Consider the following 25,264-nt stretch of genomic DNA (forward strand, 5'->3'; position numbering starts at 1 on the left):
ATGAGAAACTTCCTCCTCACACCCCACACATCTCTCTCTCTCTCTTTTTTTTTCTCAAGAATAAAACGACAGCAAAAGGACATGCTTACTGAAACAAACCCACTACTTGCCCTTAAATGAGGATCCCGTGAAGATGGGCTTACCATAGAGATTAATGAACCGGATGGAGCTTTCCACAATTAGAGGGATAACCTGGCCTGAGTCCTGGGGAGAGAGACAGAAACCAGCCAATGTCAGAGGAGAAGGCTGAACCCCAGGGAGAAATAAGATTCACAGTTTAGTCCTTAGCATGGCTTTTGCCCTAGTCAGGTGACCTTTTCCAAATACACCCCTCTAAAAATTCTCCAGAAAGAACTAATAACAACAAAAAGAGTGAAAAAAATATATACTTAGACAAAGGTGTATTTCAGTTCTGAAGCAAGCTAAATTAAATGTATTTAACACAAGATATCCTAGGTATGTTGAGAAGCGAATTTATGTTGGGAGTGGTGGCTCTCATTCCCCCAGCCAGGAGGCTGAGTTGGAGGCTAGATAACTCCGCTGCTTCAGACAAGAGCCACAGCATCAAGACCTCACTTCATGTCTTTTCCTTAGCTTTAACTTACATGCCCAAAATGAGTAACTCATTTTAAGAGGTTATTACTCAAGACAGTCAGTGTGGAGCATGTCGGGAGAATATCGTGTATTTCAACTGTGGCATCTTCTGTCTAATTCGCTGCTTCAGGATTCTTAGGACCCTCTCCACCACATCGCTAAGACCACACCACCTGGATGATGACAGTCGCAAACTGTCTTATGGGTAACGAAAGCATGTTACATGTTTACTTAGTCTGCATCAGAACTTACTTAGCCTCATACACTCAGCCCATCTTAAGGATGACGACAAGGAAGACCGCTTTGGCCTTCCCGGTCCACACCTTGTAAAATGGTCACCATCCTCTACCAAATGCTGGAAATGCTTTAAAAGCCACGTGTGTAGGATGGCAGATGAGATGAAGGGCCCAGAGGCCAGTTAAACATGTACTGATGGCATGCACTCTGTGAGTTAAAAAGAAAGACCAGGGATGATGTTTCTCATGGACTTTTAAGACCACTCTTTTAGGAATTAGATCTTTCCAGGAAACATGGGACTTGAAAGGGATTAGCTGGTGTCGGGCACACACTCCTGAACTTGGTTTTCATTCCGAACTTGGTTTTAACACACTAGGACAGTTCAAACCCGTTAACTTTCCCAGGCCAGCTGGGCAGGGGAGACTGGGAATAATGCATCTCAGCAGCCCAGACTCTTCCCACTGTCTTTATCGTCTCCAGAGTGGGCAACGTGCTGCTTAAGACACAGTTTTATTTTCAAGCTTTAAGGCAACCAGCGTATAAACCACTTAATGTTCCAATTACTTCTGGAGACTGTATTTGGTTTCTCTAATTCATTAATTTGGCTGAGGAGCATACGTTTTATGAATTCCTTAAAGAAGAGCCTTAAAAAAGAAAACACATTTTTAGTGAAGGCTAGTTGGCTCATGAACAGTGGGGTAACGACATGAAAATTTACTGAATACACGAAGGGGTCTTTTTCTGTAAGACACAAGCATGGTTTAATGGAAGTAACATTTTACAGACGGTTCATGTCACACTGCAACTTAAGAGAGCAACAAACACTTAAGAGTGAGTGATGGAAGGGAACTTTAGTTTACATCTCTGCCGAACTCAGCAGGAAGACAAAGAACCCAAGATGAAAAGAAAATTGTTTGCACTCAGAAAGTTCTGAACAAAGTCTTCCATCTTCATGGTACTGTACTAAACATTTTCGTCTTGACACCCACTTAGATGACAGTTAATCTTTTAACAAAGATCAGCATCCCATTTAAGACACAGTGCACTTTGTAGTAAAAATATAACGAGCATTTTAATTTCATGGGTGCCAGATGTTTGGGTTGAAAATATTTCACAAGGAGTGAGATTATGGGCTGCTTTCCTGCCACCTCCATCCAAACATCTCTCTGTGTCTCCATTTCCCCATGGGAAGGTGGTTTTGCTCTTGCCTTTTTGTGGCACATTTTGGGAGAGCTCAGGAGCACTTTCCTGAAGTGCAGAGTGAGATCTCAGTCCCTCTGGGTTCCCAGGTACCAGTGACTCGTCAGTGTGTCCTCGGCACAGCTCACACAACGGATTTTTCACAAACTAACTACACCGCGCAGTCCTCCTTCAGTTCCTCAGTTTGCTTGCCTTTAACTGGTAGTGTTTAGCAAGGAATTTTCAAAGTCTCTAATACGTGCATCGTCTTAAGCAGCTGGTCCCACACCACACCAGCAATGGGAACAGAGTGGTTCATCGGCCTCTGTGGCTTGTCTGCCTTCTCCCTCCCTGCCAGGCCATCAAGGGCACAGCCTACTCTCTTCCTTTGACTGTTTGCCTTCATTCTGTTTAACTGGCTCCTGCCCATAAGCTAGGGCCTGGGATGCTAGATAATCAAGTCAAGTTCGACAATAATTTTTTATTCAATTAGACTCAATACTAACTGAGGCTCGGCAATGGCTTGGTGATTTTGCTGTGTAGGCTGCTCAGTGGCCCTTCACTTTATCCCAGGGTTAGGTCTCACTTTTAAGGCTTCTAGTGGCTTCTGATTTCTCTCCCTCTGTATGCACACAAGCATGAATGTATTTAAGTGCCTTGTACACGGCACACACATACATTAATGCAAGCCTTTTCATTGTTAGTGTACAGATTTAACAAATCTATCTTTAGAGAAGTTAAGATGTCTATAACATTCAAATTATGGAACTTATCAAATATTTAAAAATGTCATTTTTCTACTATAGTTAGTCATCAAAAACATTGTAGCCTGCCAGGTGGCGGCGGTGGTACACGCCTTTATTCCCAGCATTTGGGAGGCAGAGCCAGGTGGATCTCTGTGAGTTCGAGGCCAGCCTGGTCTACAGAGCGAGATCCAGAACAGGCACCAAAACTACACAGAGAAACCCTGTCTCAAAAAGCCAAAAAAAAAAAAAAAAAAAAAAAAAAAACCCAACAAAAAAAACACTGTAGCCCATCTCATGAAATGTTATCTCTAATGGGAACATCTCTTTTTCATACAATTTACATAAAAATCCATAATTCAATATTAAATATGCATTTGGTATTTAGCACTGACTTTTCCTAGCTGAAATTGGAGGCATTTGCCAAACGCATCAGGTAAAAATTGATACGTCCACTCTAATTGGTAAGTATTATTCCGTTTCAATTAGTGTCTGCTTCCCACAGGTTTTTCTAAGTAAAGCCCATTTATAAACTGTCTAATTTCTAACTGCAAACATTTTTCTCTTAAAGACCTTAAAAACTCTAATTAAAGCCAAGCATGGTTATGACTTGCAAATGATGCCAGCGCAGAGACCCTCGCTTCCCTCCGGCACAATACCTGATGTCTGGCGTGAGAGTTCCTTCGTCCCCGGCTAGAAGCATTATCAGAAATACAGGATGAGAAAGAAGGCAGAGAGTAAACACAGCAGAGATACAAGATACAGACTTCAGGGCTGTACAAAATTCGTCCAATATAATGAATTCCTTAAGTCACGAGAAAGCCAGGCTCGTGCCTTGCTTCAGAGCAAGGCTACGACAGATTTAAAAACATATACACTGTGCCATCTCATGTGCACAAGCAAGGAGAAAATATTTTATCAAGTTTATCTTTTCTTTTTCCTACAAATTTTGGCTTGGAAAAAGAAAAAAAAGAGGGGGGGCATTTTCTTTTACCCATATGATAATATCGTCCGCATTCATTTTTTTTTTTTTCTCCAGAAGGTTCTCAATCCAAATATTCATTCCTCTCTGACTTCAGGAAATATTATATTGCTTTTTCTGGGAAAGCAAAGAGCCCCAGGACAGACTCGACATAATGACCTGCCTCCTTCACGGGAGGCTGAGACCATTATAGTGAGAAGCATGGAGGTCAGCCATGAAGGTGGCTGGTGCAGTACCTTGACGAATGTCTCCAAATCCCCATTAAACAACTTAGCATTATACTGGGAGCGGGGCCTGGACTTCCTGTGTTTCTGGGGCTTAGGGGGGACGTTTGGAGGCCTAAGGGAATGGAATATAATTACTGAGCATGGCAGAAATCAGACAATAAATGAAATACCCTTAGGTCATATCAAAATAATAAAACCAGAGGACCCTGGGTTCCTTCCCCACCCCAGCCCAGGAGCAAACACCCCCATCATTTTCCTTCAGTTTGATTCTATTTATGGATCAGAAGCACAGGAGCTGTTCATCTGTGAGAACTAGCATTTTTATTTTTATTTTTTTGTAGTTTACTTAAAAAAATGGTATTATAAGTTGCTACTGTGAGCTATTTAGCCAAATGTTATAAAGCCAGGTTTTTGTTTGGTGAATCACACACCAAAACATAATTATAATAGGGCTCTGAGAGATTTCCAAATGAGAATTTAAATGTTTTCAGTCAGTTCATAATTCTCCAATGCAGGTAACATCGCATCTGTTCAGTATTCCTCATGCATTAATGGGATTTGATTTTATGTAAACCTTTTCATTAACAGGTCATCCCTGAGAAAATTAGGGATTGGTTTCAATGTGGTTTCGGAGTGTGAAGCCCAGATTCATCCGAGTGACCGTTTTTTGGTAGAATGCAGGATGCCCCTGCCCGCACATCCGTGCGGCAGTAGATGACACATATTTGTGCTGCTCTGGATTCTCCTGCTTGTTGGCTTTGGTGGGTAAGCTTCCAGGCTTGCTAACACACATCCAGTGTGCCACGGGCTAAGCTGGCAAACCCTGGCACCACTTCCCTTGTGCTACCATCGGAACGAGGAGGCTACTCCTGCTCTCTCCTCTAGAGGACCAAGATGACTGGACTCAATTCCTCCATTTTTGCCGGTTAACTAACTCTGCAAAGCAGACCGGAGAAGGCTCGCCATGCCTACGCACTGTGCACGCCCTTTGTGAACCTGTTCTTTAGATGAGTGGCCTTTTAAGTTCATTTGGCTACAGTGCGCAAAGCCCAGGTTAGAAATAAAAATCCCAAGAATTTATGTGAAACCCTGAAGAGCATCATTAGCTCCTAGCACAGCAATCAACACGTGTACGGGACAAACCTGCTGATACAGCCTTTCATGGCTAAACCCTCAGAATCTCCCAGCAGGAGGGCTGTGACTAATGGAGTGTACAGCCAGCAGCAGCTCAAGTCCCCTGGTGCTCAGGCACTTAAAAGGAGCCTTCACAAAGACACAGAAGTGTGTGGAGACCTCCCCTGGGCAGCACACCTTGTCCTTCCGCAGTGAACATTTCTGAAATGCTTTTAGACACTAAACTCCACGCTGTGCATGAAGGAAGGAGTGTGGCAGGCGTGAGGAACTCACACTAGCTGTCAAAAGTTTCATCAGATCTACCGGATGATGTCACCTTTTCATTATCTTATAAATGTTGTCTAATGCCGATTTTATATTATCAAGAGGTGACTGCTCTGAAGAGACAGAGCTGCGTACCAGCACGCAGAGGCACAGGTGTGCCCTGGCACTCCGCCATGGAGTGGGTGTGAACAGGGGGCAGCTCGAAGGCTGGGCGGGAGACAGGGAGGAGGAGCAGGTATGTGTGTAAACCTCCCCTTCGCTGTGGTTTTCAAGGGAAGGAATGGGAAGAGCATGGGAAATAACAACTGAATTGTAGAGATGGGGTGATTTTGATGGCTTCTGGAGTGGGGGGACATTCCTGGTTGTCTGGTACCTAGTAGTGGGGTGTCCAGACAGGTGGACCTGTAGGCCTGTGTGCAAGAACCAATTAAAGCAGGTTCCGGATTGGCTAACCTGCATAGGAAAGTTACACTTGGAGGGTGGTTCTGACCATCCCTGGAAATCTGCTAACCTGGCCAACGATGGTCCCCGGGATGAACAACAACCTAGGGCATCCTAGCATCAGATTCGGAAACTAGAGGACTGTCTTGAAAGGCTTCACGTGCCTCTAGCCTCTACCAGAACTCAGCCTCAAACGTGAAGTCTTGCTACGTCAACTCCTGTGATGTCTGCCTGCTGTACGGATGACACCATAGAGAAACCAAAGTTGCCACAAACGTCCCTCAACTCAAATCAGAATCTGCTTCCAAATGTTCCAGCAAGAAGCTTTATAGTCAGTCCTTCATGGATGGGTGGAGGGATGTGTAATAGGCGGTCCATGCTAGAAGTGGCATTTTTACAGGAGCTGGAAGTAGGCCATTCTTTCTATTTACTAACGCAGGTGGCACACACCCCATATCACATGTTAACCAAGTTATCAAGTCAAAAGTGTCATCAGTCTATCCGAAAAGTTAATGTGTTTGGGATCAGATCAATTAAGGCCACCCAACTCTGGTACTACCGTCTACCACTGAGGACAACCTTGGCTGTGTCAGACACAACACACGTCACCTGGTGTGAACCCAAGCATCTCAGGGTGCTGTGCTTTGTCATGCCCAGACTATCTTCTGGAGTTATTAACTGCTTTTGTTGAGAAAAGAAAGCCAGACAGACTACAGATAAAATATTTTCCTACCTTGTAGTCATATATTCAGCTCTATGACCTGCCAAAAAAAATAATAAAATAAATTAGTAAGCTGGGTGGAATCAGTGGGTTCGATTTGATAATCCTGTGTATCATTGGTCCCCTTGTCTGAGGACACTGAGTTAAGAACGAGTTACAGATCTTGTGGTAGAAAAGATGTGAATGGCGTATGATAACAAATAATTCAAAGTCATGATTTTCACAAAATCTCAATCCAAAATTTAACAAATTCTATCGGCTAGAGAAACATGTTCCATTTGGCAATTTGAGGCAGTTTTTTTTCTTCTTTTTTTAAACAAGAAATAGCTCTCTGACTGTATCTTTGAGTTCAAACACAAACCACACCAAAGCATATCTAAAGCTCCCGGCTCCTGCCAGTGATTTGCGCTGTTTTGATTGACAGAAGAGCAAACAGGGTTGGGTCGACTCAGTTTCCCATAGACTATGCTGGTATTCTTTCTGGGGTATGAAATCATGGCACTGGGAGGGAGCTTGGGTTCCCTATTCCAAACTGACACAGACAACATCATCCAAGGACATTAAATTGTTCTACAATCGACCACCATGTAAGCTCCAAGTCTTTCACAGACTTCCACCATCTAAACCACCCGCTGCTTCTCACGCATACATATGACCTTCTTATTGTAAATAACAGGACCGACGTGTTCTAGCACGCTCACAGTCTGCATTCATTTCAAGTGTGCAAACATCCACGGCGGCAGTCTGTTCTTCATACACTCAGGGTGGGACAGGGTGGTAAGGTGCGGGAGAGGAGAACCATGCAAAATGGTTTGTCTGCAAAAATGACATCACGGTTCTGAAGGAGTCTGAAACTACAGCTAGCAGAGAAAGGCCACGGTGGAGCACGAACAGGTGAGCCCTGCCCATCACATGACACAGTGATTCAGACCCACAGGACTGGACAACTGGACAACTGGGAGGTGTGGGTGGCCGAGGAACCCTCTTAGACTGCCGCTGAGCCCCTCTGTCTATTATCCGCTCTTGAATAACAAGTAACATGAAATACTTGATATGGATCGATTAAACAGGGGGCAGCATGCTATCAGAGGTCACCCTTCTTCACATAGATCTGAGCCAACACACGTTTTGCCAAAGATCAGATTCTAGCCAGAGTTGGAGTGAGCTGAGTGTGGTATGTGGTACCTTGTGGCTATCCTAATGGACACGCCCGTAGGAAGCTGGGCTGGACTGGGTTTGGGCGAGGGCAGACAAGGCAGAGAGTGTCTATCATTTTGGTTGGGCTGAGGCCAGAGGAGCTGGCGGAGACCACCTAGCGTGCGTGAAGCAGTGGGATGACAGAGGATTGAGGGCAGAGACACCATCTGGCTCATCTGTATTGTTCAGTGCTTTATCATGCATCGGTGTGATATATTAATAAAAACAGGCCAGAACACTATTTGAATAAATGTCCTAAGCATTATATAAGCAACAAGTTCTGTCCAGTGTTTGAAGCACTGTATATTTCCTTACTAATTTTGAGACAGAGTGACACCGTGTAACAGGTATGTAACACTGTGGTATGCAGGCTAGCCTAGAACTCCTGACTCCAGCTCTTCCTGTTTCAGCCCCTGGGTTCTGGCAGTATTTGTGTGTATGACCACACCCGGCCTGAGCACTTTATATTGAGTATGTTAACTCACAGTTTTCATAACATTCATGAAGTAGCTTCTATTATTTTTCTTATTTTATAAAAGAGACAGAGTACCTAAGAACACTACCCATTCCAGACCGCGTTAGTGTGGCGTGGGTCTGGCACTAGGGTTGAGGCTTATTTTAATTACAGTTCTGAAATCCCGAGCACTGTACTACACTACTTTAAAAAATGTAGTGGTTGGGGTGGGGATGTAGTTCAGTGGTAGAGCACTCACTGAGCATTCAAGAGGTTGTGAATTCAATGCTCAACATACCCAGACACATACGCACGCACACACGCACGCAAAGCTAAGTCTCTGCATTTGGAGGATGGTTCAGTTGGGAAAGTGCCTGCCAGGCAAGCATGAGAAGCTGAGTTCAGATCCCAACATCTATGTAAACACTAAGCATGGGGGCACACGTCTGACCCCCCCCTCAACTTGCCCCCAACCTTCATTTTGAATAAAATGCATTTAAGGGTAAAAAATAATTCACTTCAGAATTCTGGAATACAAGTTAAAGAAGTCAGTGATCCTGGATTGCAGTTCCAGAACTTGGAAGGTGCAGTCCCAGAACTTAGAAGATTTTAAGGCGAGCCTGGGATACAGAGCAAGGACAATCTCTACCTCAGGGTAGAGACAGGTGGATCCCTGGAGCTCATGGCCAGCCAGCCTAGCCAACTGGTGAGCTCCTACTTCAGTAAGAGATCCTGTCTCAGAGTGATCAGGAAAGCTATTCTCTGCTGACCTCTGAGGCCTCCACAGGCTTGTGGACATACATGCCTGCACACATGTGCACATATCCACAAGGACAAATACATAACGCTACATGCACATCCACACTCAAACCTGACTTCTGTTTTACCACCGGAAAACACTTTGTGAACAATCCTAGAAGGAAGGAATGGACCCCGGCTTATACTTCTATCTGCCCACTAGGGCTAAAATAAAATATAATGGATTAAATAAAAAAAAATCACCCAGATATGTGATTGCACAGATTAGTAACTATCTACACATTTAAGGTGAGGCGCACCGTCCGGTCACTTTCACATGGTCCAATACTAGAGAAACTGATGTTATTAGAAGTGAAATATTTTATTAGCTGGGAAATTCTGTTGTTTTTTGCTCAAATAGCCCAACCAATTATTTTCTAGATTGAGAAAAAGACAAATGATAAGATGAATTCTATTATTTTGCTTCTTCCATTGATGGTTGAGCATCTGAGATAAAAAATTAAAAACGTATACAAGATCCATTTTGAATAATGAGCCAAGAACAAATGTCACGGGAGTTACCGCGTAACTGCACTGCCACATGGACGGCTTTTCCAGGTAACGGTCCTGAGTGCATCTCAATGGATGAGTGGCGCTTTATTTTTTAATAAGTATCATCATGAATAGGTTTAATAAGTATCGTCATCAATAACACACAAGCAAGGAAGACTCGACTTCCTAAAGAAATGCTGAAGCTTCTAGTGGTCTGAGGATTAGATTTTGGCCACTTTCTTTGGAAGCTTATTTAATTATTAAAAACTACAGCCTAACCCCCTCCTTTATATAAGCTACTTGGAGGGAAAAAAAAGATCCAGGATTAAGTTTTTTTTGGGGGGAGGGTACAAACAGCTCCTTGGACTACTTATTCGGTGGAGGGTAGGGATGGGGGAGAGGGTTGTTCCTGAGGTAGAGATTGTCCTTGCTCTGTATCCCAGGCTCACCTTGAAGTCTTCTAAGTTCTGGGACTGCACCTTTCAAGTTCTGGAACTGCAATCCAGGATCACTGGCTTCTTTTAATCCTCTTACATTTTATTTCAGAATTCTGAAGTGAATTATTTTTCACGCTTAAATGCATTTTATACAAAATGAAGGTTGGGGGCAAGTTGAGGTAAGAGGAAAAAAAACCTAGAGAATAATATTTAGACTATGCCTAGCTTGACTTGGACCTTTGGTTTGTCCCCTAATGAGGGACTGATGAAGTCACCGTGGTGGCTACTTTCCAGCCCATTTCCTGTCCTGACTCCATCGACAACCAGAGAGCTTTTGTAAAAAACCATAATCATTCACAATCTGATTCTCTTCTGAAAGAATAGTTGTACTCATACTCAAAGGCAGACAATGGATCATTCCAAGATAACCTACTTGATTCCTTTGTCAAAAATATTATGCCTAGGACAAGGAACAATGTAATATAGAGCTTGGCTCCCACCGTCACGTTTTCTGTTTAGCAAAAACTGTACAGCTATTTCCACGCTCTTACCTCCAAATACCTCACACAAAGAACCTGATGTGAACACGAAGGCTCATTACTAGACGGAAAGAAAAAAAATTCAATGCCCCAGTTTTATAGATACATATCTCATTTACTGTGGCCGATTTAACTTCCATTCAAAAAAAAAAAAAAAGAAAAAGAAACAAAGAAATGATCTCCCTAAAAAGATCTAGGAGAGGGAGACGAGCGTGGCTTCCATAGCCCACGTGTTTTCTTCCTTTTACTTCTGGGCTTTTTAAAGTCTTGGGAGTCCGAGTCTGGAGAATGCCGCTTTGGGAGTCTGATTCAGTGGCTTCGCTGTGTTGTAAACTGACGAACTGACAGGGCCACGGGTAGCCCCGCCAAGAGCAGGCGGCAAGGCAGGCCAAACACATGTCTGCCGTTAGAGTTTCATCTGTGCACGATCAACGGCTAAATCCCCGGAACAAGGTATTTGTTTTTACTATGAAGGCAGTTTTGCAGCAGCTGGTCTGGGAGAATTCAGAGGTATTCCTATCCGAAATGTCAAGCCAGTCCCTAAACACACCACTTAACCCTGGACTACTAACCTTATTTAACCAGATGGGGACTTGGATCCCTTCCCAAGGGCTCACCATGGGACTGTTTTTCCATGGGACAGGCGCCCTTAACCCTCCTAGTCTCCTCTGTTGTAAGCCTATTAACACGAACAGGGCTTGTGTGGAAAGCCAGCAGGCTTACATGGCTTGAACTTTTTTAAAAGTGGGGTGTGTCTCCTGTGCTCAGTTTTCTTGGAAGGTCAAACCCAGCACCAGTGAGTGGCCAGCAGCTGATGTTCTGGCAAGCTGGCACAAGTTAATTGGGCTAAGAGCGGCAGAGGTCTGTACCCGTTAGGGCACACCACCCTGATGAAAACCACCCAGGCCCCTTCCACAGACTTAACTGAGTGTGACGAAGCTATGTCATGGGGGACACTGGAGCCCACTGAAAGAAATTCCAAGACAAAGGAATCCTGGCTTAGTGTTCACAAGGTGTGACAGCTTTACACAGAGTGGCTAAGGACAGCCTTTGGCAAATGGTCTCAGTCTACAAAGCCAAAATGTAGCCCGATCCAAGAATGACATGGAGAATAACATTAACCAGTGGGGCTTTTCTCTCTAGGAGACATGAAAGAATTTATCCTGAATGACGACCATAAAAGCTTCAGAAAGTTGCTCCAAGCCACATTAACACTTGCCTGAGCACAGAGCCAAGAGTGAGCACACCCACGGCTCAATTCCCTCCACCTCACCATGTCCACGGTGGCTCTCAGTCTCGGAGGGAGAGTTTGGTCTAAAAGCATTCAAAGCATTTCTCTGCACTGAGGAGATGTTATGCTCTGGGGGGGGGGAGGTCAGCAAGGGACCTTGAGGGATTGTTTGAATATTGGGCACTTGTGGAAAATGGGAGGAAAACAGGGAATTTATTATGAGAGAAAAGAAAAAAAAAACATATACACACACAAAACCAGGACATAATTATACAAGAAAACTATTCAGAGATAAAAAGGCTAAAAAAAAAATGTTTAAACCTATGGAAGAGATTAAAGAATAGTTCAAGGAATATGCTGACCACCTTCACTTAGAATTCATAATTGTATGTATGTATGTATGCACGTATGTATGTATGTATGTATGTATGTATGTCTCCTTTTAAAAATCCTGAGTCATGCCATTATGAAGTAAGTTCTGGACAATGTGACACTTCAGCAATTTTTTTTTAAAGAATAAGAACATTCTTCTTTATCACCATGGTATCACTATAACACATAGGAAAATTAAGTCAATAATATTTAACATATAGATTATATCCATTTCCCATTATGCTTAAAATGGCCTTCATAACTTTTGCCTTTTGGTTCAGATTTTAAAGTTGACACATTGCATTTGGTTATTTTATTTTTCTTGGATGCTTTTTAATAGTTAAAACAAACAAAAAAACCTTTTTCCTAGGTATGACTGCCTTTCAATACAGAAGCTGGGGAGCCCTGAGATCATGCATGACAACTTTTTGCCTTGTGGCCATTCCTTGAGGATGACAGGTTCTTTGGAGCAAACCATAAGGTAAAGTGGTAGATACACTGACTTGTGGGCAAGGAAGGTTCCAGAATGTAGGAGGAAAGGACTTAAGTGTAAGACAGAAACCTCTTTTTTTTAAAAAAAGATTTATTTTTATTTTATGTGCAGAAGAGTACATATGTAAGTACACTGTGTGTGTGTGTGTCTGTGTGTGTGTGTGTCTGTGTGTGTGTGTGGTGCCTGAAGAGGCCAGAAGAGGGCATCAGATCCCCAGGAACTGGAGCAAGCCACCATGTGGGTGCTGGGAGCCGAACTCAGATCCCAGTGAGTGCTCATAATGGCTGAACCACCTTTGTAGCCCTGGGAATCTCCTTTGAACCCAGTCATTCACAAAGTCCATCCTCTCATCTCCCACCCCATTCTGCAGTTTCTCTTTTACTTTTCCCCACATTCATCAGGATCTAGTGTAAAGAAGAACCGGTCTAAAGAACCCGGACACTTGACTAAGTTAGAGCTTTGTCTGTATATATTTGTTTTTCCTTTTTACATTTTATGAAGACAAAAAGGGTAAGCCATGTGTTTACATAGTCCCCTTAGCTTGTATCCACGCCACCCCAGTTTCCTCATTTGTAAAGATGAGGAAGCTAATGGTACCCAGTTAAGACTGTAGTTCAGAACAATGTGTGGCTCTGAGAATGTTTGTTAGTATTAATGCTATTGTTTTGGTTACCACACATAGCAATCTAGAAATACACCATCAGATCATTTCTCAACTACCGACAATGCCTAATGGAAGAAAATCGCCCAGACTGGACAAACTGGTTTCTAGAATCCCCAAAGGTAACAGATGGGACAGGTACCAGTCCATTCAAATGGACAGGGGTGACACTGGAGGGCATAAAAGCCCAAGGTAGAGGAAGCAGAGATTGGGGTCAGTAGGTATGGGTCCTTCCCCAAAGGAACCTCCTCACTGGAGTTACTCTTCCTTGAATTTACCTCTAAGCTTGAAATGGCTTCAAGAGAGATCATAATTATCAGTGAGACAGGTCAACTGAATCTAAATGTACGACAGCATTCTCTATTTATAAGTTGAGGCTACGCAAGCATGCATTTGCGTGTGCGCGTGCACGTGCATACACACACACACACACTCTCACTTCACACTCTACAAAGAACATTCATGACACAACACTCAGGCCAAATCATTTCCCCGTTCACTCCCGGTGACTGACCTTCCCCAAGAGTCCTCTGCAGCAAGTCATGCTTAGCTTGAAGCTTCGTGATGAGATTGCTGCCTTCCAAGAACTCCCGGAGTTTCTGCAAAAGGCAGGGTAAAAACTGAAAACCATCCAGTGTCCCGGGACTTCCCGGAGGGGCACTAGAGCCTAGTTGCTTTATGTGTTTCCTAGAATTCTGGTACTCTATGTGTGATCTCCAGTCTAGTGGAGTCAGCCAGCCCTTGAGAGCCCACTGGACTCATAGGCTCCAGGATCTTCCTCCCCAGACCTGTTGAAACGGCTATAGCTTAGCAAATTCCCTCGTGACATGGACCCATGCAAAATTGGAAAAAACCTGGATTGGGAAAAAAGGGATGGCCGTGCGGGCAGGAGGAGCTGAGTCATATCTCCAGCACAGGGTGTGGCAGTGTGCATCAGTAATCCCCACACTAGGGTGGAGGGTAGATGGGAAGATCCCAGGTGCTTATGGGCCATGTTGACTCCTGGTTCAGAAAGAAATCTGTTTCAAAAAACCAAGTTGGAGGAACCATGGAGTAAGACATCCTCACATTTGCTCAAACCCCGCCCCCGACCTCCAGTATGTTTTTAGAGAAATCCCAACTCCCCATTGTCTACCCAGACTGCCTCCATCTGGAACTCTGAGGGTGCACCGGTGACCCTATTTTTAAATCAAGACCTCCAGGAGACTCTGGCGTCATGAGAGAGGTGCCCTGGGCTCCGTGGAAAGAGGCTGGGGAGCGGGAGGGGGCGCACCATGAAGTAGAAGTGTTCGGTTTCTTGCTGGTTGGCTCGTCTCTTGGCAATGCTGGGTTTACTCAGGTAGGTTTCAGACACAGTGGACTTCACAGACTCCGTGGAGCGGCTGTGCTGGAAACACTCAGACACGTCATAGTCCTCGATAGTGACCATATCTTGGATCGTCTGGAGGGTGGCTTCTGTCGTTTTCTTGACCTGGGAACAGAAAAAACATTTCGCTCATTGGCATATTGTTCTGTGAGCCTTATGTTTCTCAGCGAGAGTCTGTCTGTTTCTCAGGGAGTGTGGTGGGTGGGGGAAGAGAGACAAGCCAATTGGACCTCAGATGACCGATTAGAACCCTTATAAACCTCACAGACCACTGGAGACTCTCAATTTCATTCTTGTTTACCTTTTAAATTAAAGTAAGACTACAAACAGGAAAAAAAATGCACAGACCTAAGTATATAGCCCGATGAATAATCTCAAAGTTTACCTATGTAAACAACTCTCAGACCCAAAGTGTCCTTTATGAACACCCTGACTGTCCTTCAAGTAAAAACCCCACATTTTTCTTCCTCTCAATATGTCTACTAACCTCCCTCCTGCCTTACTTCCTTTTTTCCTTATTGGGAACCAAAGCCAGAAGCTCATATGTGCTAAACATTCCACTACGAAGCCACACATCCATCCCTCCACTACCCCGGTTTCTAATATTTTGATGGTACTTTATAGAAACAGAATAGCATATATCTTTAAATCTGATTTCTTTTGCTCAGTGTCAGCGAGATTCATTTCTCGTGAATATAGTATTTCACTACTTAGTATTTATTGCCAGGACAAATCATAATTCACCCCGTGATTGACAGATGACTAACTCTTAGTTGGGGTTTTTTATGGATTAATTATAGTGTGATGAACACAATCTTGCTGGGCTACACATACATGGAGAGAATGGTATGTCTGGAAAATGCCCGGTGGCTCTCCACAAGGATGCTATTTATGCTCCCGCCAGCCTGGTGGAGAGTTCCTGTGGCTCCACATCTTTATCAACAGTTGGCACTGTCAGTCTTTTTAATTGAAGCCACGGTGCCGGTGTGCAGCGGTCTTACGTGGTTTCCGTAACTATCTCCCTGCTGCACGAGCTTGAGCCTGTTACCAGATGTGAAAGGTACCCTGCATCTTTCCCGTGGGGATACTTTCAGAAACCTGTCAATCAATGTTCTCCTGGGCTCTGAGTCTTGTTATTCATGTTACTAATTATTTTCCCCTTCTTGATTTCAGCTTCATTACTGTCTAGATGAATATGGTTTTTCCTTTTTTATATTTTTTTAGTGTGTGTGTGTGTGTGTGTGTGTGTGTGTGTGTGTGTGTGTGTGTACACTATGCCCAGCATTTGACTGGAGGTCAGAGGACAACATTGTGGAGTCAGTTTCTCTTTCCACTTTTCTATAGGCTCTGAGGCTTGAGCTCAGGTCCCGAGGCTTCTGTGGCAAGCGCCTTTAGCGGCTGTGCCTTTAACGGCTACGCCATCCTCCTGACCCCGGATTCTACGTTTGATACTGTTGGTGTTTCTGTTTTTTTTTTTATGAATAGTGTGTCCTACTTAAGAAACATTTTCCTATCCTATGGTCACAAGGATATTTAATACGACTTCCTAGGTGCTTACAGATTTATCTCCTAGCATCACCTTACTACTCACTTTTTAGTTATGAGAGATCACATAGTCTATGCTTATCAAAGACTACCATAAATGAACAGGTTTTCATTTTCTCATATAATACAGAGTCTAGAGAATTTAGTTCCATTCGCCTCTCCTAATTCAGACATTGTTTTACAATGCATTACAATAGGAAATTAGGTAAGTAGCTAGATATAACTTAACCAAGACATTATTACTTTTTCTTTTTTGGTTTTTCGAGACAGGGTTTCTCTGTGTAGCTTTGCGCCTCTCCTGGAACTCACTTGGTAGCCCAGGCTGGCCTCGAACTCACAGAGATCCGCCTGGCTCTGCCTCCCGAGTGCTGGGATTAAAGGCGTGCGCCACCACCGCCTGGCGACATTATTACTTTTATATACTCAATATTCATTTTGATTTATCCAGGTATTTAATAGGTCCCTTGATCTCCAATGCTTATATTTTAAAAGTAACCATGGGGAATTCTTTGTAGTTGAGTCTATTGCATCCACTTGAAATCTTTTATCTCTTTTCACTTATGAGAGAGATGCTTTCCTGCTGGACAGTTCTTTAGACTATGGAATGTGTTACTGCACTTTTTTGTGGCTTTCACATTTCTGCTGAGTAAAAATTTTACTATTAGTCTGTCATTGCTTTGAATAAAGTCTCCCCCGCCCCCATCCATCTTCTTTTAAAGCTTTCTACTCATCCTTGGGTTCTATAGTTTCATAATGATATATATATATATAGGCACTGATACATACATATCTATATGTTTTGTGTGCGTGTGTGTGTGTGTGTGTGTGTGTGAATGCACATGTGTTACAGTGAGAGTATGGAGGTCAGAGAGCAACTCAAGAGCGTCTGCTCTCTCTCTCCACCACGTGTGTCCCAGGGAGACACTCAGGCTGTCAGAGTCAGTCCCACACAGGCACAGATTTTTAAAGAGTGATTTGTTAAGTTCTGACTTTTCTCCTTCTCTCTTAAGCGACTGCCTCTGTTTCTGCAATTTCCTTTCCAAGAGTCCACTTGCAACAGCACACTCCACCGTGTTCTCTTTGCCTCGTAATCCTTTTCTTCTCTTCTGTATTTTCTTTCTTTTGATTTTACAGGTAGGATTTTGATGATTCGCCCCCCCACCCCCACACCTCCCGATTTGTCCCTTTTGGCAATTCACTCTTCAGTCGTGTCTAATCTACAAACCACCCACCACTTTGGAGTGCTTTTCCTGTCATTCTTAGCTCTCCAGTTTCTACGTGGTTACTTCCCGGTCTCTCATCTCACTGCTCATTTTCTCTGCTGAGACGTCAGCTCGTTTTCATCTCCCTGGATTCAGGAAGCAATTCTTCTGCAGCATGTTTCTGATAATTCCATTACTTGCAGCTTTTGTGGTCCGTCTCTGGTATTTATTATTTCTTCTAGCTATCACTAATGGCTTTTCCAAATCGCTTCAAGTACCTAATTATCTTTCTTACACATGTAAATTTTTTTAACGCCCCTTGCATTTATTTATTGTGTGTGGGAACACTCAAGCCACAGCGTGCATGGGGACATCAGGGGACAACCTCTGGGACTCACTTCTTTCCTTCCACTGTGTAGGTTCCAGAAATCAAACTTAGGTCTTTAGGCTTGGCGGCAAGTGCCTCTACGCACTGAGCCATTTTGTTGGCCCTTGTTAGACATCTGTGGAGAGTTAATTGAGGTCTAAAGTAATTTCATCAGCCTCCAAAAACAAAGTTTGTTTTTCCAAGCTTACAGGGCACCAGCAACTTAGAATGACCGGATTTTATGACTGCTCAAAGTACTGGACGCGCTTCCTTTTGGGAGGCTGGCTCTTGTGGCGTGGGCTTCATGCTTTGCCATGTACTTTGTCCTGGACCATGAGACATGAGTGCAAGACGCAGCTGAGTGAGCCACACCACCATTGTGAGAAGCGGGAATCTTTTGAATTCCGTAAAACAACAATAAAACCCAAGGCCACTGAGGCTCAGTGGGTGAAGGTGCTTGCCATCATGTCTAAGGACATGAGTTTGATCCTCGGAACCTACTTGGTTGAAGGAGACACTCGACTACTGTCCATTGTCCTCTGACCTCCACATGTGTGTCATGGCACGTGAGCATGCGCGCGCACACACACACACAGCAGGAAAAAATCATATTGTGTAGTTAGAAAATAAGAGCAATCAATCAATACTAGTCTGGATACCAAAAATGAGCATGCTGTGGGATCTCTTAAGAAGATGCAGAGAATGCCTGGTGGCACACATCTTTAGTCCTAGAACTAGGGAAGCAGAGGCAGGGGGATCTCTGTGAGTTCGAGGCCAGCCTGGTCTACAGAGTGAGTTTGAGGACAGCCAGGGCTATATACAGTGAGACCCTGTCCCCAAAAAAAAAAAAAAAAAAAAAAGAAGAAGAAGAAGATGATGATGCAGAGAATGTAATAGATTTTGTTGTTCCTGGAATATGCACAATGTAGAGAACAGGTATTTCTGTGAAAAAGCATATTTGAACATTGGTTTAAAAAAGTCATGACTACAGGCAGCAACCTCAAAGGCCATGATTATATACCTATACCTACGAGGGTTAGAAGACCCACTATCTCAGGTCAGACCAGTGTGTTCTTGTTATTTGTGGAAACATTTCTAAAATGGGCACGATGCACATGCTTTAAGAATATTGTGTCTTAAACAGACATGAAAGGATGCACGTGAGTACTAAAAATACAGCAACAAACACAATAGCTAGACCTGCGAGGATCCTTCAAGAAACTAGCTGAATGAGAACTAAATCATCTTTCTAAATTAAAACATACTTTTTATATGATTTAAGGTATCTATGCATAAACAAAACAACAATTACTGAAGGCAGATATATTTTTATAGCTCCCTGAGTTTTATATTCACGTTAGGAAATGAAAAGTCTGTTACTTGAATGAAACACTATTAAATAAACGGTACCCCCTCTTTATTCATGGAAACTCCTTTATTTTACCATGATGTGTGTGAGTGTCTGTGCTGTTCTCTAGGGAGGCAGGGAAGGCACCAGGGGAGACTGAATTCTGAGTCATGTGTTGCGGGGGGGGTCAAGAAGTAGGCACTAGGACTCAAGGCAGGAGATGGAAGGGAAGCTTGGCCTCTTGGAGCCCCAAGACGCAGTTTCATATGAGCAGGGGGAGAATGACATGCCAATCAAGTCCCCAGCTTGGCACGCCCAATGGAAGGGCAGTAGGGAGCCGCTGAAAGTTGTAAGAGCTGGAGTGTCGGCTCAGATTCCTGCTTCTAAAATATCGCGGGGCTGATGAGCAATAACAGGAAAAGACAGACAGAAAGAAAATAGTCAGGAGACCTTAACTTAGTGGAGAGAGTTGGGAAGAAACAGCTGGAAGGAAGCCACCAGGACACATTTGAAAAACATTCATGCAACAGAAGTGGAGGGTTCATTTTTTTTTTTTAAGGCGCTGTCTTAAGTGGGGGGGAAAAAAAAACAAAAAACAAAACCGAAGAGACCAGAAAAGACCAGAAATGGCGGTGTGAGGTGGAACACAACTTCAAAAGCTACATAGAAATGTTAAGACACGGGCAGAGTGGAAGATGCTTAAAATATGAGGACAATGACATGAAAGCAATCACCGAAGAGTAAGTTCCAAAGGCCAACTGTCGAAAACAAGAAGACAGGAAACTCCCCCAACCTCCCAAGAAGACCTGACCTCAAACTAAACCAACAGAAGTCACCACAGATGAAAATTAAAATCCACTCCTGTCGTGTGTCCCAAGTGACCTGTCAGGGGGTTGGAATTTGTTCATTAAAGTATGTTCACCGAGATAATAAAACAGTTGTAAAACAACATCTCACTAGAACTCTGCTCCGACGGTGAAGATACCCAGGGGTAGCAGCCTTCTCAAATTCACCCAAACAGATCAGGGGCATGACGAACCAAAATCAACTGCTTTCTTTCCGCATGACAATTCCCTTCTCAGACACGGTGGTGTCACAGTCAAATTTGGAGTTGCCAGGAAGAAGAAGGGAGTGACAGAAGCCACCAGACACCCTGGCTGGGACTCCGTCTCATCCCGTGGGATGCTCTCTGTGAAGAATAACACCGGCTTCTGACACAAGCCATGATAATAAGTCGCAGAGGGGATTCACCGAAATAAACATACTACAGCGAACACAGCGCTCGTACTGACTCCTCACTGGCTGCGGGGGAAACGTGGGTGGGTTCGGTAGAAGCAAATTCCAAATAATTGACAAGGAACACATGAAAGACACAAACCTGTTTTTCTCCTCAAGCCTGTGGATAAAAATGAGTGACGGGTAACTTCTGTGGGATTAGAAACGTGATCATCACCATCATTAGTGAGTTTGTATATGCGCATGTATGTGTTGTACTATTGGGGTGTGTGGGTCAGTGTGTCAGTATGTAGGGGCCAGCAGAGGACGCCGGCTGTCTTCCTGCCTTGAGACAGGCTCTTTGGTGACCTGGACGCTCACCTTGTTGGTGAGGCCAGCCAGCCAGTGAACGCCTAGGATCCACTTGTCTCCACCTACTCCAGGCTGGCGTTATAGGCATGTGCTACCATGCTCTGCTTTCATACTGTGGGAGCTGGGGATTTGGAGTCAGGTTTCCATCCTCGCACAGCGAACACTTACTCTGAGCCATCACAAAATCCCCTCTGTAGGATTTATGCACGCTGGCTCTTGGTGGCTTTGTCCTCGGGACAGTCTTTGCAGAGACCCTGAAAGTCACTTTGCTTGTCTCCGCACTATAACCAACAGAGACCAATCGTCGCCCAGTCAGGGAGGCTGGAGGTCCAAGGTCAAACGCAGGTCTCCAGGTTAGAGCTCCTCTCAGACTTGGGTGGGAAGGATTGGTCTCAGAGCATTCTTCTTGGCTTATAAAACGCCACCTTCCCTTGGTGTCTCTGGGCTCCAACTCTACCTTTTTACAGGGACATCGGCCACATTTGCTCAGGGCCCACCCCAACGATCAGCCTTTAATTTGACAACCTCTTTAAAAATCTTTTCTTTAAATAAGGTCATATTCTGAGACACTGAACGTGGACATTAGCACTTCAACATAGAAATGTGTGTGTGTGTGTGTGTGTGTGTGTGTGTGTGTGTGTGTGTGTGTATGTGTGTATGCCTGTGTGTGTATGTGTGTGTCTGTGTTCATGTCTGTGAGTGAAGATGTGCACGCACCATGACACATGGGCGGAGGTCAGATGACTACGTAAGGGGTCAATCTTCATTTTCTACCTTGTTTGAGATGGCTTGTTCACTGCTGCATATGCCCAATTAGTTGGCCCGTGAGTTTCCGGTGATTTTCCTGTCCCCACGTTCCATCTTGAGCAGGAGCACTGTGCTACCGTGTCTAGTCTTTCGTGGTTTCTGGGGATCCGAACCCAGGTCCTCACACCTGTGTATCTCCTTTACCCATAGAGCCATCTCCCAGCCCACGAACTCCCTCTGTCTTCAGGGGTGCACAGTAAGAGGGGTGCTAAGTAAGTGACAGGACCCATCCCACAGGAGACACCGTGCCAGAGGTCAGCTTTGGAAAGGAGCAGCAACAGGCATGACCCCAGGCAGATATCCTTACGAGGGATATGAAAAATATGATGTCACAGGAGGGTGTTGGTGGGAAAGGGTTTTGAAAAGGTTTATACTATTCGGTTCTCATACTGTGGATATCAGATACCCTGCCTATCAGATATTTACATTACGATTCATAACAGCAGCAAAACGACAGTTATGAGGTAGCAAGGAGATAATGTTATGGTTGGGGGTCAGCACACCATGAGGAACTGCATCAAAGGGTCTCGGCATTAGGAAGGGTGAGAACCGCTGGTTGACAGTGAGGATTACAGGGGATGTGGCCATGGGGCTGAGGTCTCGGGATGAAGGTGCTCAGCGCAGTGAAGCTGAAACTCTTTAGAAAGCTTTTAAGATGTAAACAGTAAAGCTGCGAAGTGACAACCAGCGTCACAAGCCCCTCTGCATGTCCGTCCAATACAAATCTAACGGATCCCTTCCCGCACCTTTACCTTCAGCTGATGTACATTTTTGTGCATCTTTACAAACATCTCTTGCTCCTCTCTTCTCATATAGGGCAGACATTGTAAAATAAAAAATTAGGAGTGAAAATGAGGAGAGTGGACCGAGTGGAGAGCTCTGAGAGACTGAGGTGAGAGGCACATGAAGGCCCGCCCCCGTCACTGTCCTGTGGTGATGTGCCCCCAATGTCTTCCGAGGTTTTAGGAAAAGGATATTGATAACTCTATGCAAACTTGTCTTTATATTATTTATCTTCTTCCGTTTATATCTCATATGTATTCCCAGATGGCCTTGCATTCACAGTCAATCTTCTGTCTCAGCCTCCTAAGTGCTGGATCGCAGGTGTGCTACCATCATGCTCAACAACAACTTCCAGTTTTTAAATGAGAGCAACTGAGTTTTTAAAACAAAGCAGTATAGGGCAAAGACAATTTGTCCTTGGGCCAAAAAGGGTCTCCAAGGGTTAGTCTAAAATCTCTCTTCCTAGGGTGACCTCACAGGGTTTCAAGTGCTGGCCGACAGATGCGGCGAAAGATCCACAATCTGCTGAACTGAACTAACTGTCTACACAATCGAAGTTACCCTTCAACAGTGATCTTGTCACTGGAATTCACAACTCTAGGTCATTAGTTAAAGTTTTCTCATCCAAGTTTGGGTTTACCATCTGCACCGACAAGAGAATTACTGTGTGTTCTGTTCCCTGTACATTTTGGTTTGATACCCACATGTCAGTTTTATGTCCCTTCTCTTATCAGAGGAAGACAGAAGCAAATTCCTTATTTACGGTAGAGACAAGAGCCACAGAGGGACCTAAACCAGCAAAGAGAGCCTGGCTGTTCCCAGGAAAAACACTTCCTATCTTTGCATCTCCTGGTAGTCAGAGCTCACCATAATGGAATCAGCTCCATCCCTCACACCTGGAAAAATACCTGAAATGTCACGCATGCTCCTCGACATTCAGGGAAGGAAGAGAACAAAATTCCCTGTTTTATATGATGTCAGCTTCCTCATCTTCTCATCCTCAGGGAGAACTGGGGTGATGACCAAACTGTTTTATCATCCCTGGCCTCTGTGTCTACTGCAGAAACCCTCTCCTCTCTCAGTACCTCTGGAACTCTGAATCCAAGAGCCCAATTTAGTCATTCTTTATGGGGACACTCACTTCCTAACAGTTCCCAGCAAGCCAGAGGCCGCAGGTTGTGTTCACAGTCTGGCAGTTTCCAGTTCTTTGACTCTACAACAAACATTTCAATGTTAACATGAAAAGACACCACCGGCCTCTTCTGGCACGTGAGGCTGGGTTTCTCTTCCCTAGCCCTAATGTGGTAAATATTAAGGGTCACAAGCTCAAATGTGCAGTGGCCAGACACAGAACTGTGGGGTGAATGAGATGGCAAAGTAGAGATGAGGTGTCTCACTTCTCTTTTTGACAGATTTTTCTGCCCTGCCCCCACCGCGAGACAGGGTTTCTTTCTCTCTGTAGCCTTGGCTGTCCTGGAACTCACTCTGTAGACCAGGCTGGCCTTGAACTCAGAGATCTGCCTGCCTCTGCCTCCTGAGTGTTGGGATTAAAGATATGCACCACTACTGCTTGGCTGATTTTAAAAAAAAAAAAAAAAAAAAAAAAAAAAACAAGTCAAAACTTCAAAGCCCTATAAAACAAGCCTGTAGCCAGCCAACTTCGATCCTGTGTATAACACAGCATTTTCCTGGAATTTAGAAAGTATTTTTCAAGTGAAATAGCAAAAAGATATGAAAACAAGATAAAACAAAACAAAACAAATAAAAACTCACTGAAAAGCCCTAGACATAAATGGTGGATCGACTGGGAGCCAGCACACTGCAGCAGGCCGGTGGGTATTCATGGTACCTAGTCAAAACTGTAGCTCTAAATCATGATGTCAAGGAGAGTCATGGCGTCCTCTGTAAAGGCTGATTTGTGGACTGACTTCACACCAGCCGTTCTCAGCCTCCCTAACGCTGCGACCCTTTAACGCAGTTCCTCATGGTGTGGTGACCCCCGACCATAACATTATTTCATTGCTACTTCCTAACTGTGATTTTGTTACCGTTATGGATCGTGATGTAAGTGTGGGTGTTTTCAGAGGGTCTTAGGCGACCACTGTGGAAGGGACAATGGAACCCGGAGGGGGTCACGACCCACAGGTTGAGAACCACTGCTGCTTTACCTAGCCAGCCCTCAGACTGCATCTCGAGTGAGGGCTGGCTTGGTTTCTCTGGGAAGAATGGAGGCAACAAAAGCAAAGAAAATACTCCACAGTATGGTCTGATCCGGTTACAATGGTGTAGAGACACATTGTCCCTTGTTTGTTTTTATGTATGTGTGGGTTTGTGTTATGCACGTTTTTTGTGTGTGTGTGTGTATGTGTGTGTGTGTGTGTGTGTGTGTGTGTGTGTGTGTGTGTGTGTGTGCGCGTGTGTATATGCCTGGGGAACCCACAACAGCCACTGGATCCCCTGGAGTTCCAGGCAGAGATAAGTCATAAAAACAAAGAAATAATTTATTTTTTAAATTTTAACTATCTATCATCTATCTTCTATTTATCATCTATCTTCTATCATCTATCTATCATATATCTACCATCTATCTATCTATCTGTCTGTCTGTCTGTCTCTGTCTATCTATCTATCTGTCTGTCTCTGTTTATCTATCTATCTATCTATCTATCTATCTATCTATCTATCTATCTATCTATCTATCTATCTATCTATCTATCTATCTGTCTATCTGTCTGTCTGTCTGTCTATCTGTCTGTCTATCTGTCTATCTGTCTGTCTATCTATCTATCTATCTATCTATCTATCTATCTATCTATCTATCTATCTATCTGTCTGTCTATCTATCTATCTGTCTATCTATCTACGTGAGTGTATGTGCAGGTGCCCATGGAGGTAGCAGAAGATGGCGCTGGACTCTGGAGCTGGCATTATTGGCACTTGTGAGCCCCCCCCCCACCATGTGGGTGCTGGGATGTGAACCCAGGTTCTCACGACAACACAACAAGCATCCTATAATCACTTAATGAATTGTCCAGCCCCTTCTTCTCTACATCTTACTTTTTT

The 25,264-nt window shown here is 44.1% G+C and overlaps 1 protein-coding gene across 2 annotated transcripts in view; it reads right to left on the bottom strand.

Moving 5' to 3' along the window:
• Window positions 1–25,264, bottom strand: part of Srgap1 (SLIT-ROBO Rho GTPase activating protein 1) — a 204,108-nt gene that overhangs the window by 36,279 nt on the left and 142,565 nt on the right. The window contains exons 9-13 of one of the 2 annotated variants that reach the window (XM_052753483.1): window positions 14,470–14,667; window positions 13,711–13,795; window positions 6,535–6,562; window positions 3,413–3,446; window positions 144–204 (exon numbers count right to left, since the gene is read on the bottom strand). In XM_052753483.1, the coding sequence (XP_052609443.1) occupies window positions 144–204; window positions 3,413–3,446; window positions 6,535–6,562; window positions 13,711–13,795; window positions 14,470–14,667 (406 nt within the window). Of the gene's footprint in view, window positions 1–143; window positions 205–3,412; window positions 3,447–3,971; window positions 4,075–6,534; window positions 6,563–13,710; window positions 13,796–14,469; window positions 14,668–25,264 lie in introns of both variants that reach the window. The other variant, XM_052753484.1, reaches the window with a different exon arrangement.

The sequence above is a fragment of the Peromyscus californicus genome, unplaced genomic scaffold (genome assembly GCF_007827085.1).
Source record: "Peromyscus californicus insignis strain IS unplaced genomic scaffold, ASM782708v3 Scaffold_24__1_contigs__length_46423439, whole genome shotgun sequence".
Taxonomy (NCBI): domain Eukaryota; kingdom Metazoa; phylum Chordata; class Mammalia; order Rodentia; family Cricetidae; genus Peromyscus; species Peromyscus californicus.